General features: G+C 46.1%; 2 protein-coding genes across 3 annotated transcripts in view; one reads left to right on the plus strand and one right to left on the minus strand.

The window, feature by feature from the left end:
• CD247 (CD247 molecule) overlaps positions 1 to 15,980 on the plus strand; it is a 49,309-nt gene extending 33,329 nt beyond the window's left edge. Inside the window, exons 2-8 of one of the 2 annotated variants that reach the window (XM_017731458.1) lie at positions 9,017 to 9,123; positions 10,321 to 10,374; positions 11,640 to 11,723; positions 12,373 to 12,408; positions 13,063 to 13,119; positions 14,365 to 14,406; positions 15,099 to 15,980. In XM_017731458.1, the coding sequence (XP_017586947.1) occupies positions 9,017 to 9,123; positions 10,321 to 10,374; positions 11,640 to 11,723; positions 12,373 to 12,408; positions 13,063 to 13,119; positions 14,365 to 14,406; positions 15,099 to 15,164 (446 nt within the window). In that variant the 3' untranslated portion in view covers positions 15,165 to 15,980. The remainder of the gene's footprint in view (positions 1 to 9,016; positions 9,124 to 10,320; positions 10,375 to 11,639; positions 11,724 to 12,372; positions 12,409 to 13,062; positions 13,120 to 14,364; positions 14,407 to 15,098) is intronic. The other variant, XM_017731459.1, reaches the window with a different exon arrangement.
• The window catches only part of POU2F1 (POU class 2 homeobox 1), a 68,770-nt gene continuing 59,413 nt past the window's right edge, over positions 6,624 to 15,980 (minus strand). The window contains exon 18 of the transcript XR_001861149.1: positions 6,624 to 8,200. The gene's annotated coding sequence lies outside the window, so the exon portion shown is untranslated. The remainder of the gene's footprint in view (positions 8,201 to 15,980) is intronic.

Consider the following 15,980-nt stretch of genomic DNA (forward strand, 5'->3'; position numbering starts at 1 on the left):
TACAAGTCTGTTTCCACAGAGAAGCAATTAAGAAGGTACCAGCTTCCAGTGCCCGAGCTTTTGAGAGCACTTCAGTATTTCTGACGGTTAATGTATTACTTTTAACTTATAGTTGGTGAAATAAAGGTGTTAAGTAAAGTCATTAATGATAAGGACATTCTTTCCTCCTATTTCTCCCACCCCATGCAGGAATGTATTGCTTTTCAACAGTCTTTAATTCAGTCAAAATTTATATATATGCTCTTCGTTCTTGCCATTTCCTATGTTTGAGAAGGTGTGTTTCAAAATATAGCACCTTTTTCTCCCCCTTATCCTGTACTGCCATCTGAGATAAGGTTTTCTATAGTTGGGTTTAGTCCATCAGTTGGCTCGTAACAAAATGCAGCAGTGGAGATGTACCAGCCACAGTTTTGTCACCTGAGAGAGGAGCACGGGCCTCAGCAGTGAGGTGTTAACAGGGATAAAGCCGTGCCCATTTGCAGATCCATGGTCAAAGCCCTTTCTCTTCAGCAGTGCTTTGCTTTGACATAAAATTTTAGCTGCATAGTTGCTACATGCTATGAAAGTGTGAATGCTCCCAAATCAGAGGAAGGACATTCCTGAGGTGGAAGAAGAAATTCTTTCTTTTTCAAATGGAATGTGTAAGGGTCCCTGGAGTTAAGGGTTTGTTCTGAGCCCCTTTGCTGAAGGAATCCATCGAGGACCCAGGCAAGGTTTGTTGTGGTATTTCCATTCTGTGATAGCTCATCCATTGGCTCCTTTTTTATGAGGCCTGTGAAATGCTTCATGTGCTGTTTTCAGAGTGTAATATTCCCCAGTGGTCTTAATATCATTATTGCTAAGCTTTGGTGAGTAATGCTGCAAGAAAAATATACACCCAAATAGAAAAATATTAACCCAAATCCTTAATCAGCCTTTCTCTTTACTCTGTCCATAACTTGCTCTTGCACAGGAGCGTTTTTTTGCCTGTGCATCTTCTGACAGAGGCAGGACGTGACACACACGTCTCTCCACTAAGTGGGTCAGTGGCAGGGGACTGCTCTGAAACCTCTCCCTGACTGTGTGTGCAGCTACTGCAGGCTTTAGAGCCTCAGCCGTTGGGGCTGGTGTAACCTCCTTCCTGCCTGAGAACCCGAGCCACTGCCTCTGCAGATGATTTAACTATTTCCCTCCTTGACACCAAGCTTCACTAGGAATTTCTTTGCCCTCAGAAGCTTTGTTGCATGTGGATGTTGCAATGAAAACATCTTGAGGCTTTGCTAGCCTTGAAATAGTCTGCTCCTCATTGTTCTGCTAAAGTAAATCTTGCAGCCTTTCCACTGCTCTTCGTGTGTCTACCTTCCTTCCGATTCAGTCATTTATCTGCTGAAAAACATTGTATGGGAAATATGTTGAAAGTCTTGAATGACAGCTACCTGGGTTTTGGAAAATGTTGCTCTGGACTTAACCTAAAAAAATGGATGGCTTTCATTATTGGGGGTTTGGTGTCCTTCCCGTCTCTGGCTCTGTTGGCACTGGTTAGGTCTGGTACTGTCGGTGAGTTTAGGTGGAAAGTGATCCCAGAAAAAGGAAAAAATTCGTGGTTTGGTTGCAGTAGGATTAGCTGTGATGAGTGTCCAGACACGGCTTTGACCATACATCACGGATGGCTCCTGTAATTGTCCCAGCTTTGGTCCATGTTGGCTGCAAGGGAAGGAATTCCTCATGGGCTGACTCTTCCCTGTAAATGGCCTTGTAGCTGCAATTCTCCCTCCAGCACCTCCACCCTTAGCTTGTGTTCTTGTGAGGGATTTTTTATTTCTCTACTTGTAGCAAATCAAGGGAGTTGCAATTAAGCTCAGTCTGAGACAGAGCAGCCCTGGTGAGGCTCTTGCTGGGCCTGTGCACCTCTGCATTTGGTTCCAACCACTTCCCACCAGTAGTGATAGCCCCCATAAGCTTAATGACTTTTGGAAGTCTGAAACTAGGATAAAAGGGAGTGGGGTTGCCTTATAAATCTCCTGGTTGGGAATTGTTATTTATGTTATAGTACATTTGATTACTGGAGCCATGAGCTGTGAGCTAGTTGTAATGTCTAACTTAAAAATGCTAATTTAAAGTGCTTAGGGAAACGTCTGCCACATCTGTGAAGTGCTCACTGAACAGAGAAACACATCTGATTGTGATCAGCTGCACCCTGTGTCTGACTTAGTGTCTCTTCCTTCAGCCTCGCAGCATGAAGTCTCTTTGGGATTCCTGGGGAGACATGGAGGCTGAATTCTTTTATGGCGTCCTCCATCATGTGCACGGGGTTGTAGGAGCTGAACATGAAAAGGCCACCTGATAGTAAATCAGTCTGGGGTGAGTTACTGCTGCGGGACAGAGTTGGTAGGGCAAGGGAAAGGCTAAGTGACCTCGAAGCATTTGAATAATAATTTTTGCCTCTTTGTACACTTAACACCAGATTGAATTAGACAATAGAAAATTTACAGCGGGGAACACCTTTTGCATTAACTAGATTAAACTTTTGCTATCCCTGATGAAGATGGGTCTAGTAAAAGCACTTGTGCCTGATCTAAACCCCCTACAAAAGCTGAAGGAGCTGCACAGCTTGCATCTGTCAGCCCAGCTTGTTGGATAGCCACATCTGCAGTTGTCCTGTGCATGGTTTGCTGTCTCTAGGAGGCAACATCAGGCTTGCTTCAGGAAAGCCCTTTGCACCAAGTCCTTGCTAAACTGAGAAGTGAAAGCAGTTGCTTTTTCTGAGAATGACTGACTGTTTTGATGAAGCAAGGAGTCCCCTTCCACAGATGAGCAAGGCACTCCCCTCCTTTCTGTTTCTAACGAGGCTCTGGAAGGATTTTGGAGGGTGAAAGACTGCCTTATTTAATTATATATTCAAAGTTAATCTTCTTCACCTTCAGACTTAAAAGGTAGATCTTTTATTGTTTGCTACATGTTTCCTCTTCCCACATATCAAACAGCTGTTGGAGATCTACTTGTCTTGCTCCTGTTACAGTAGCCTGGACTTTTTTATTAGAGTCTTTATTCCATAATGTTCTAGAAAATCATAGAATCATTAGAAAAGTTTGGGTTGGAAGGGACCTTAAAGATCATCTAGCTCAAATCCCCCTGCCGTGGGCAGGAACCCCAACATTTAGCCCTTTCTGGATTTATAATATTTTCCTTCTTTTGAATCTATTTCTTCCAAATAAATCAGAGGGAAACTTGAATTATTTGAACTTTATGATAGTGCCTGTCTGAAAGGGATCCTAAAAGGAGTATGAAGAGCTCCCAAGAATCCTAAAGCACCTTAACTTGACTTTCCATAGGGCTAACATTCATTAGTGTAAAAAAGTGGAAGGTAATGACCTAAAATACTTTCCTTTTTAAATGTAATTATTTGGGCTGCCTAACATCTGGTCTTGTAACCTGAATCCTGATCATATCAGCAGTTTCCTCCGACAACAACAAATTCTAATGCTGAACTTCATGAGCACAAGCTTTGCTTTGGGCCATGTTGTGTTTCACAGATATGTGATGGAATATTGATGATAAATTAATTGAGCCTTTGCCTTCTGCAAGTGAAGGAGGATTTGGCCCCTGCATCTTCAGTCTTGGAGTGCCACAAGTTTGTTTGTTGTTTATATCTATGAGTAAACTCCATAGAAATATATAAATATAAATAAACCCCAGTATTATCTTTAATAATTTTAGCTGGCTAACTTTTAGGCATTTGGTCTGGGCTGTCTTTTCAGCTGCAGGCCTGTGTACACTTGGAGTGAAGCATCATGCAGGGTGCTCATCTCTCTCCTCATCCTGTCCCAAGCCCAGGGAGCTCTCTCAGGTTCAGAATTTTGCTTTCAAACAGCAGCAGTGAGGCAAGATCCATCACACCCAGCATCTCCCTGCTGTCAGTCTCCACAGGGAAAGTCTGGTGGGTGCCTGATGTGTGGTGTGGTGTGGTGGCACCTGCAGCTGTGGAATCCTGTCCCCATGGGGGTCTGGAAACACAAACCTGCAGCAAGAGGCTCTTGGATAATATGAGGTAGAACTGGAATGAATGTGTACAGCAACCCAGAGTTACATGGACCACTGCTGGTGGGAGACGGTGGTGTCTGAGAAAAGCTGCCTGCTTTCCCCAGCAAGCAGCTGTAGCAGCTCTGGGCTGTTGGGAGAAGGCACTACCGGATCTGCCTTTAAACACCTTTGTATGTAACCACAGTTGCAGCAATAAATCTCTTGTGCTGGGATTGGTTTTCATGGGCTTCACTGAGAAACTCGGTTTCCAGGAAGATAAAATGCTTCATTTACAGCTGTTACTGAATTTTGGTAACCCCTACAAGTAAAACTCTTAAATGAATCACTTAATAAGAGCCATAGGAGAGAAAAAATTCTATGGTGGACAGATTTGATCTGGATTTACAAGTAATTCAGCTTTTACAGTCTGTATTTCTCAAACTATTATCGGGAATCATGGTCTAACCCAATCCAGATGCACACTGAAAACATAGGAGGAGGAAAATCCTATTACAAAGAAATGTGCTGGCACGTTTCAGAGGTCCCGACCACGTTCCAGTGATTCACTTCAGCTGATCCCCATTGGTACTGGCTCAATTGGGCCAGCCCTGTGGATTGGACCCCAGCCAGCTTTGGGGGGCAGCAGCCCTCCCTCATGTCAGGTTTTGGAGCAGGGCGACTGTGCCTGGATGTGGGTTCTGGGACTCCCTGGCTCTCTCCAGGTCTGGATTAGGGGGACAGCTGGCAGCGTGGGCAGGTGGCTGAAGCTCCACTTGCTGCCCTGTGCAGGAGAGCTGGTGCTGGGCCTGAGCCAGGGCCTCGAAACCCTCTGTGAAACCACGCAGGGCTCTCGAGGCGGGTGCCCGCCCGCAGCACAGCCTCCCTCGCCGGTCCCCAGGCTTCCTCTCCCTCAGCTCCTGGGGCTGCTCTTGGGCTCTCGCTAAAGGCTTTTTTCTCGCTTGCTTGTCCGCAGCAGTTCTGAATTGCCTTTTCTTTCTATTTTTTTTCTTTGCCCTATACTTCAGGAAGTAAAAGGCTGCAGGGGGTTGTTGCAGAGGTGCTGGCAGAGCTGCTTTGGGGGTGTGAGTGTGGAGCAGGATGAGGGACATGCCAGCCTCGGGTCCAGATGTGTGAGTGGAGGGACCTGCAGCAGCAGGAGAGAGTGCCTGGGCACAGAGGAGGGCAGGACTGCATTCCTGGGTGGGAGCAGAAAAGAGGAGGGGAACAAAAGTCCAGGCTTTGGAAGGAGGAGGTGCTGGGAGGAAATTCAGCAGCAGAAGCACAACTGGTGAAGGAGTTTCAGGTGTAGGCAATTGGGATTGAGAAGGGCTGGCAGCCTGGGCAGTGCTCTATGTAGTGACTCTGTCTCCTCTCAGGTCTGTCAGTCCCTACCTAGCTCTCTGTACAAAGCTTTCCAGAGCTTCTCCTGTACAAGCTCCTACAACTGAAAGGTGATTAGCAAAGGCACAGTTTGTTCCCGTTTGCCCTCACATCCTGGTGGTCTCTCAGTAAACGTCCCCCCTGCCCTGCAGCAGGTGATGGTACTTGAAGCTCCTTGCACAGGAGCACAAGGTGAGCACAAGGTGAGCACGAGTAAGTGGTGCTCATCCAGTTGTTATTCCTTCAGAGCTTGCTTCCCTCTCAAGCAAGATCACCACTCTGACCTCGTCTTTGAGCCCTTTGCGTATTTGTGCACCTAGGCCTCGATTCATGCCTCAGCTCCTTTTGGATTCCTGGAGAGAGAGGTGCTCTTTGTCTGAGGCACATTTAAGCAGTGAGCTTGACATCATTTACAGTGCCATGTACCTGCCTTCCCCACTGGCCTGAGACCTGACACTGGCCGTGCCCCCGCCTGTACTGGGTCATTTTGCTTTAAAACTCTGCTGTATTTCACTGGACTGCTGAAATCTGGACTGGTATAACACTGATATGTGAATCCTGGAAAGATGCTGTGCAACTCCCAGTACGCACTGGGTAACCTGTGAGGTTAACAGAGTGGGAATCATCCGTGAAATAATTACTGTTTGTGCTTTGCTCTGTGTGAGGCAGCTGAGTGTGACTGCTCCCTGGGGCCTGGCACATTTGGCTCTGCCCAGCTGCCATCATCAGCGTGTCCCCTGTGACTTTGGCCTCAGCCCCCAGACCATGGCTTGTGAGAGACAGAAAGTACAATTTGGTGGTGTCTAAGGGACTGGCCTTCTGTTTTGAAGAGGCAGTAACTCCTCCTCTAGCAATTTAAAAACCTAAACTGGTCCTGTTCACCTGAATGGATGGTAACTGCTTTAACTGCCACATGTTCATTGTGCCTCCTATCTCTTTGACCTTTGCTTCAATAGGCTTTGTACCTTCTGTCTTTCTCTCTCTCTCACTTTCTAATCCAGAAACCCATTGCAAAGGTTATTATTTAGAAAGCGCTTTGTACATTTTGTTTTGCTTTGTTAAGAATACAGAAGTCAAACATATTAAGGAAATGACATGAACTAAGAGATAGGACAAGGGGAAGTAGCTTCAAGCTGCACCAGGGAAGGTTCAGGTTGGATATGAGGAGAATATTCTTCACTGAAAGAGTGGTTAAGCACCGAAACAGGCTCCCCAGGGAAATGGTGGAGTCACCATCCCTGGAAGTGCTCAAAAAATGAGTAGATGTGACACTTCACAATATGATTTAGTGGGCATGGTGGTATTTAGCCAAAGGTTGAACTTGATGATATCGGAGGTCTTTTCCCACTCTAATAATTCTATTCATTTTATTGTTTGGTTGGTTTTTTTTCCTAAATATTGGACTTTCTCATTGTCTCAAAACATGTTTTTCCAGGAACAATCACAGCCAGACTAGCAGGCTTTTCCCCACTGAACAGCTTTAATCCATTACCTGGGATGCTGGAGGCCAGGCTGCCCCACAAAAGCACCACGTGGGCAGAGTCAGCCAAGGTCGACCACGGTTGGCACAGAGCCCCAGCTAAATCCCCTGCACTCTTGACATCTCCTCCACAGTCCTCCGCGTCTCCTGCCTCAGCTCCTCCTGCTCTGGGGATTTTGTTAATGCTGGAGAAATACTGGACTTGAGATGATTGTGTGAATGTGCCTGGCTTTGGTACAAGAAGAGGGGATTCAGGGCCAGGATACCCAAAGAGTACCCAAAAATGCTGCCTTCAGCAGCATCTCAGATGCCTCCGGGCTGTGTAAAATATTGTCCCGTGAACTGTTAAGAGGAAAAGCTCTGGGAAGGTAATCTCAGCTTGTTTGTTGGTTTAATATTCAATGTTGGGCAAATAACATAATCTCTCTGTCTCTATTTACCCCATGTACAGGAAATTTTATAGTCCTGAGGAAATGCGGTGAAGGATGTTGTTCATAAAGTGCTTTGAACCAAATTTTTTAAATGGCAGAAAAAGGGGGGAAGGAGGAAAACCCTCTAGGATCTCAATTTATTTCCATGGATTTGTTTCTAAATGCATGATTTAAAAAAAAAAAAAATACAAACTCCTAGTTCAAACAAACAAAATCTACTCTTTGGAATTTTTTTCTGGCTGTGTGAGGCTGTCAGTGGGAACAGTGATTGTTTATCTTCATCGAAGGGCTTTGCAGGTTATTGATAATTTTTTCTTTCTCTTTTGAACTCACTCCAAATCTGCACAAAGCACTACTCAGATTTATTTTAAGGTGTTTGTTTTGTTTTGTTTTTTATATAACTGTGCAATACAGCTTTTCCTTGGGGGACGGAGCCGGAGCTGCACATTGGATCTGTAGTTACTTAGCCCTTGATTTTTTTAGCTATAGTTTGTGAACTTTCTACATCTTTATGAACTGATACAGGGGCAATTTTATCAGGTTTATCTGCTGGAACCCAACAATTTTAAGGTGTCCTCCTGGATGTGGTCAGTGCATAAATATTTATATGGTGGCTGAAAAAAGATGGAGACTCTCTTTTCAGAAGGAGTCATATGGAACACGTGAGTGGCAATGGGTTCAAGTTACTGCTGGAGCAATTCCTATTGGACACAAGAGGACACTTTTTCACAATGAGAATAATTAACTATTGCAATAATCTCACCAGGCAAGTGGTGGATTCTCCAACACTGGACACCTTTTAGGATCCATTTGGACAGTGTGCTGAGCCATCTTTTCTAGACCGTGCTTTTGCCAGGAACAGCTGGACAGGATGATCCTTGAGATCCCCTTTCAATGGTATTCCATGATTCTATGAAATAAAAATTAAAAACCTTCTGTGGGAGGGCCACCCAAGCCAATCTCTCCTGTGCAAAGATTCAGGTTTAAAGCCTTCCTCCCAACCAGAAGGCACATCACGGTGTCTCACAGCTGTCTTTATGGATGTGTTCTGACATCTGGGGTTAAAAGTCTGTCTCTCCTACCCATAGCTCCCTTCTCACCTTTAATAGTGTCCAGCATTCACAAACTGGGAGCCCAAAAGAACCTCCATAGAGAATATGTAACCTGGGATATGGGAGAAGCAGCTTCAGAGTCTTCAAAAGAGAGCAGTGATTTCAGCCTGGGTCTCCCACTGAACTTGATGGTCTCAATCTTTCTTTACATTGAATGCAGAATTGTTTCCTGAGAAGCCCTCCCTTAAAATCGTGTCCAAACAGATGTATTTTCTCACGCACACTTGATGAAGGAAGCCTTAACCAGGCCCAGTCATGAATCTCTGAAGGAAATGCTGCTGGGTTTTCCCAGAAAATAGATGTCCTGTGTTGGTTGGGGGAGTTTGCAAACATTTCTGTCCATGGAGATATTCTCAGCTGGCTGAGGTCCTGGACGGTCTGGTTTATCTGAACCTGTTTCAGAGAAGGCTGGACTTGCCGTGGTCCTTTTTGACTAGATTAATCCTACAATTCTTATATTCAGAATTCCATCTCCTTTACACAGGGGCAGTGTTGCCCTCATACTGGCTATTAATTTTCCATGAAGTGCTATGCAGCACTGCCACATTTATGCTGCCAAGCACCCAGTGACACAAATGACCTTCTTTGCTGATGTATCTGATATTTTTGTACAGATGCTGCATCAGTTCTTGGCCTCACAGATCCCAGGCTCTGCTACGTGCTGGATGGATTCCTCTTCATTTATGCAGTGGTGATGACAGCCCTTTTTGTGAAAGCAAAGGTCAGTCTAACCAAACACAGATGCGTTTGGATTTGGTGGTGTAAAATAGTTGGGCTGGGCTGGAAAGTGGCAGTGGAGAGGAACCATCTCTTTGAATGGGACTCTTTTATTCTTTTATTTTCTTTCTCTCCCTTTTTTTTTTTTTTTTTCCCCTCCCCTCTCCATTTCTGGTGTCCAGTTGAGCAACCTGGGGAAGTTCTTTCCAAAGGTTCATGAACGGAGGGGGGAAGAGTATATGAGAGTGTTTTGATGCTACACTTATGGATACATCAGAGATTCTGGATTTTGTAGATGGGAAATGATTGATCAAGAGTGATGTGGATTTTTTTTCTCCTGCATTGGAAGGAGAGGAGGGGATATACAGAAAATTCAGGGTAAATGGCAAGCTCGTGAAGGATGTATTAAAATGTCTCAATAATTCAGACATCTTTGATACTATGAGTGTGATGACACAAACAACATAACCCAAACAGCCATGGGAGAGGAACTGCGTAATTGCTACAAACATGATTCTATGCCTTAATATAGACCTAGCTAGAAGGTTACTTTTAACAAAGAATTGAATGTGATAATAACTCAAGAAGAGTAAATCAATACAGAATGTAGTTTCAGAGGTTGTTTTTAAAGACTACAACACAAAGTAGCTGCTCTCACTGACCCAAAACTGCCCCCTTTTACCTGAAATTTTGTCTTAGCAATTGATTACTCATAAATATTTTCAGCAGACAAGCCAAAGAGCAGCTACAGAAGGGATAATCCTTTATGTCTTTGTGAGCTGCCACTCACACCAAATTACTGTGGTGGTACCATATTCCTGCAAGCCAGGTGCTGCTCCTGAGGGGTGCATGGATTCCCTGCAGGAAGCCCAGAAACTTCGCAGGCAGCTGGAGAACCAGGGGCCCAGGGAGGCACAAGATTTAGACAGGAAAAGAATGGAGAGGCAAATCTGAGGAGGGCAGGTATGTAGGGAACAAACTCAGATGTTTGTGAGCTGGTGTGATGTGAAGTAAAATGACTTGGCTGCTGAGAGCAGGCTGGTGTGTGGATAAAAGTGCCACTGCAGCAGTGGTTTACATTGCCTGTAGCCTCACAGGGAGCTGTTTGTGGGTTACCCTGTTTCTGATGAGAGTAGGAGAGAGGGAATGAAAGGACTGAAGGGAGCCACTGTCTCTCTGCTCATGGAATGGTCTCTTTCAGCTCAGCCAGGCCTCTGAACCACAGCTGCGACCAGGCCAGGATGACGTGTACAATGTGAGTAACTGCTGGTCTTTGTTTTTTAATCCACCACCCAGACAGACCTTTTGGGGCACTTAGAGACAGTGAATTGCCTGCTGGTCAGAAAAGCTTTGGATGAGCCAGCTAATGAGTAGGCTGTACCTGTGTGCAGCATGGCAGCTGTAAGGAGGAAAGGTAAAACCTCGCAGGGGCAGCTTCTGGTGTCACCACTCTGGTCAGACACTAGAGAGGTCTTTGGGCTGTAGGTTCCTGATTTGAGCTGAAGGTTGGCAGGAGCCCAGGCTGTTTGTTGTGCTGCCCTATGGAACAGGCCTGTGAGACCTCTGGGTGTGTGTGTGCAGCCACTGCCCCTGGTGCTGCTGCTGCTTCTGTTTGATGTGGGCTGGGCAAAGGGCAAATGCCAAGGAATGGTGTGGAGCTGACTTTGGGCACCCGCAGCTCTTACATTGCCAAGTGTGTGGAGCCTGAGCCACCACAGCCCCTGTGTCTCCATTCCCAAGCTTTCCTGTTGCCCCTCAGCAAGCCCTGTTGTACCAGATGATTCCAGAGATGTACCTTGTCCTGTGCTCTGACCATGGACAGCACCTTTAGCCAGTGAAAGAGGACAGACAAGATCCTGCCTGTGCCTCCTCATTAAATTGCTCACTCATGGCAGCATTAAACTCTTAGCTATTTTGGCTATGTCTAGTTGTCTTTTAATTTTTTTTTTCGCACGCTTTTGACCATAGCCACATCCTGTGATGGGTTCTGTTTAACTCTGTAATGTATGAACACTAATGTAATTTCTTTTCAGTTTAAGTGTAGCCTGTCACCTTTCAAGTAGCACTCTGTCAGCTGTGCTATTCTGACCTGAAATCTCACCTTTGCCCTTGTCCAAGGTAACCCTTCCCAGCTAAGAACTCTGTTGGGCATAAAATTTCTGTAGCTGCCTGATGCAAATTTACATGAGCTGCTCTGCAAGAAAAATGAAGCTCATGGATCTTCACTCTCCGGTGGGAGAGAAAGCATGAAAGTCAGAGTCCTTCCCCTTCATGCTCTCTAGTTTTCAACTCCTTTCCACTTAGGAAATGTTTTTGATGCAACAGCTTGCAGTTTTGTGTCATCCATGGCTTAGATGTAGACCTTTTTGTTGACAGTTGCATTAGGAAGTAAAAAATAATTTCTAGTTCAGTTACAGTCCTTGTGAACCGAGCTGGGTTCCCTTTCTCTTCTGTGTTAAGTCAGGCTCTATTATCTCATTATCTCGGTGTCCATCCACTGCTTTTGCTCTCCTGTTTCAGAAACTCTCCCGTGTGCACAGAGACGATTACGATGTTCTGGGAGGAAAGCGAGGAGCAGACCCCGAGCTGGGCGGGAGACACCAGGTAACCTCCTCCCCCATGTGCACCTCTGTCCTTTGATCTGGTGCCTCCCACGCCGTGTCAGAGCGCTGCTCACACGCGCAGCCACCCGAGCGCCTTCCCGGGCAGGGAACGACGCCATCTGTGTCGTAACTCGGGCGGCGCGGGGGGACAGCAGAGAACCTCTCCCTCCCCTTTGATCTCGGCCCCCCTCGCTCGGCTGGGAGCTCGCAGCCAGCCGGGGTGGGAAGTGACACCCGGGCCCGGGGCGGATGCGGAGGAGGCCCGGCAGCGGTGGGTGTTTCACAGAGCTTGCTGCGTCTGATGCCAACAAACAAGCGCCCACAAAGCAGAGCAGCAGCCAAAACAACTCCTTCTGCTGCAGAGCCCATCACTTTCAAAGGAAAAGGGAGGGAAAACCTCCTGCATCAGCAGGTGACAGCTGTAGGCAGTGAGCGGAGAAGAACTAAGTTTTACCAATTGTTAAAATTAATTTTCCTGAGAACAAGTTGTCTGAACAGAGCCTTATGAGTGGAGGCAGGATGGACTGGAATGGGCAGGGAAAGTCCCATGAGCCACAGCTGTGCCATGGAGCAAATGCACAAGCATGTACAAGGTGGTGAGGGATGCTGGCAGTGCAATGTATGGGCAACTTTTTTCTTTTGTTTTACAGCAAAGAAGAAAGAACCCTCAGGACACTGTCTACACTGTGAGTAGAGCACTCTGGAGGGAGCAGAGAGGGAGGGATGGCTGGGAACAGGAGATGCTGTTTCACAGGAGACTCCCCCCCCCGCCCAATTTCAGCTTTGGTTCAAAACTCAACAGCTGCTTTTAAAGGCTTCTCTTCCTTTCCACCCAACACCTCCCTCCAAGCCCTTTGTTTCTGCTAGAAAATTTCAGCTCACTTGTGTGTGATAGGAGAAAAACACTGCCTTGGGAGGTGGGGAAAAGAACTTGGATCAAGATACCTGCTAATGCCTAATGCTAGTGACTAACCAACCCTCATCCCATGTGATCCCTGCTGCAGTGTTTTCTGTGCATGGTCTCCAGCCCCTGTGACTGCTCTCTGGCAAAGGCCAAATGCCAGTGCATCAAAGGGGGGCTGCTTAGGAAACCCTTGATTGAGTTATTTGATTCTGGCTAAATGTGGTGGTCTGTGCTCCAAAGCAGATACAGGAATGTTAATTCTCATGTCTTAACTCGGGTCTGTCTGGGTCTGCAGTGCTTGAGAAATGAGCTCGTTTCCAAGAGCTTCACTGTTGTTGAATCAGACACTGAGAGCAGCTGGCTGAAGTGTGGCCACCCAGGGGCTGCCTTGGCTTTTCTACTGACACACTGACTCCTTCCCCCTCTCTACCTGCAGTCACTGCAGAAGGACAAGATGGGCGAGGCATACAGCGAGATTGGAATGAAGGGAGAGGTGAGTCTTACTTTCCTTCCCGGTGAAAACTTGGCAACAGAAAACATTTCAGCTTTTGGGCAGAAAACCCCTGATGGCTGCCCTGGCTGAGGGGGCAGAGGGCATGAGATGGGTGAGGAACAGCTGAAGGAAGGTCTGGTGTCAAGTGCTGCAGTGGTCCAGCAGCACAGGAAGATTTTGGAACGCATTTCTCCAGAGCAATTCAGAGCTGCAAGGTTATGGTTTCCCTCCACAGGCCGCCAAGCCTGGCTGGTGTTACAGGATCAGGAGAGCAAGTGCCAGCCCCTCCTTGGGCCTGACTGCAGACAAGGAATAGGGGAAATATTCTCCTTCCCACAGCTCTGCTCTCAAATGTTTAAGAAGGCACACATCAGTCATGTCTCCAACTACAGCAAAGGGAGAGTTCTAGCTCTGTGCACAAGCTGCTGGGGAAGGGGGGCTTGTGTAAAAAAAAAAACAAACCATCTGGGGACACTTGTTTATGGCAAAATGAAAAATTGCTCTGACCTACACAGGTTCTATTTTACGTCAAAGTGTCATATCTATCTATCTGTCTGTCTGTCTATCTATCTATCTATCTATATCTAACCTTTCATTTCCTTCTGACACATGAAAAAAGGGGCATTTCAAAACAAAGTTTAGTGTTGAGGAATGCTGAAGCAACACCAACATTTAATCTGTTCCCTTTTTTTATTCTAATGCCCCGCTGCCAGAGTCAAGCTCTGTCTATGAGCTATGGGCTATAAAGTTGCACCATGTTTTTTGAATGTTTCTGTTTCTGGAGGGAACAGAACACCAAAGCCCTTGTCCCATTCCAAATAGATGATCATTTAACAGGTTGCTGCAATTTTAACTGTAACAAGCACTACTCCTTGACACGTTTGTGATACAATCTATTACTAAATAATCAGTGTCTACAGGAATGCTGCCAAATCTCTATACATACAGTGAATCAAAGAAATAGCAACATTCTAACAGCATGACAGGAAAATACATCAGCAAACCAAAACAAATTCTTTTTGTTTCCTATTATCTCTATCTTCTCATTAACACCCCTTGCAGCATGTCTGAGCTGGTCCAGACTTACCAGGTGCTTTCCTGTGCAGAGCACAGTCCAGGCCAAGCACAGCTGGTACATCCTGTACACCCTCAGCAGAGGATGGGGGAACTCAGGGGGTTTCTTTCTTTTTGCATAATCAGGAAAGCACCCACTAATCAATCTGTGCTTGTTTTGTTTTCCCAAAGCAGCAGAGGCGGCGAGGCAAAGGGAATGAAGGTCTCTACCAGGTAGGCACCACCTCCCACAGCTGCTCCCCTCACCCGTCCTCCTCAGTGAGGTGTAGCCTGTGGTTGGACATCCAATGGCACTGTCAGGGAGGCACGGAGAAGTGAAGGGCAGCTGGAGGTTCCCCAAGCAGGCACCAGGTGTCTCACTAACTCCTCATTCTTGGAAGCCCCAGCTACCCCTGGCTCTGGGATCTGTAACACAGGGCACAGCTGCTGTACCCGAGCAGGCTGCCAGGAAAAGGGCTGGGCTGTCAGGGGATGCTTCCCGGGATTCACAGCCACCTGAGGTCCCACTGCCAACTGCACTTGATTTCCCTTCCAAATCAAAGAAAAGAAGTCCAAAGTCCATGATTTGATGTCTGTTCATTTAATTATCAGAGCTCATTCTAGCATCAGTTAGCTCTTAATAATACGCAAATAAAATGTACTCCAAAGATCTGCAGAAGCAGTTAGGATGAGTTGCTGTAGTCATATGTTCGTAACAATTATTCAGGATGCACCTTGCCTTCAGGTAAGTGATAGCACCATACAAAGACTAAAGAATCACTCAGGAGTAAAAACTTCCGTCGGGAAAAAAAATCAGACTTATGCTCCTGACTGAGCCCTTGCCATCCTGCTGCTGACTGGTCAGCCAGGGAAAAAGGAAGCACTCACACTCATGCCTCACCTATTTTTCTGGTTTTGTTTTTCAGGGGCTCAGTGCAGCAACCAAGGACACTTATGATGCTCTCCAAATGCAGCCTTTGCCCCCCCGCTAAGTAGGAGCCTCAGAGGGGATGGGCAAGAGTGAGAGATGCCCACCTGCTTTGGGGAGGAGAGGGGGGAAAGCCTCTTCATCCAACACAAGCACTGTGTGTATTCTATGTGCAAGAACCTCCTTGGGTTGGTGCACAGAGACTGGACCTTCCCTCCTCCCTCTTCTCCTGAATCATGTAACTGCTTTTGCTATTAGAATGTACAGATCTGTAAAGTTGTTTCCAGCCATAGTGGTTATTATGCTGATTTTTTTGGGGGAAGGTTTGGGTTGTGGGACCAGACCACAGCCTTCTAACAAACACAGCTATTTCCATAGCTCTTCCCTGTCTTCCAGAGTATTAAGACATTATGGAATTATGGTTTTATTGCATTTAACTTGTAAAGATAGGACTGTAGTTATTTCCTGTAATATTTATCTTAAGACTATTTGACCCTTTTTTGCTTTAAATTTGCCTTTTTCTTTAATTATAAAGAGAGACATGATGTTACAGTAGTGAAGCAGAGAGGCTGAATGCCAACTTTCCAGTAGGAAGAGAATGAGCACCAATATCCCAGAAAAGATCAAGCCATGGCACTGCCACTCATCCATAAATATGAGCCAGGTAACCCAGGTGAGAGACTTCTCTGAAGGCAGAAAAACAATGAAAACAAGGAGATGGGCTCCCCTATTATCACTTCCAGACAACAAACTGTACAAAAGCCAACATAAATGCAGTTTCCAAACCAGTCTCTCATGAAGCTGCTTCTAAAAGGTGCAGGTATCATTCCAAAGAGACACCAGTTCAGTAAAGTCATGTGTTTTTGATGAATGAATTAAT

This window comes from Corvus brachyrhynchos, unplaced genomic scaffold, assembly GCF_000691975.1.
Source record: "Corvus brachyrhynchos isolate BGI_N302 unplaced genomic scaffold, ASM69197v1 scaffold152, whole genome shotgun sequence".
Taxonomy (NCBI): domain Eukaryota; kingdom Metazoa; phylum Chordata; class Aves; order Passeriformes; family Corvidae; genus Corvus; species Corvus brachyrhynchos.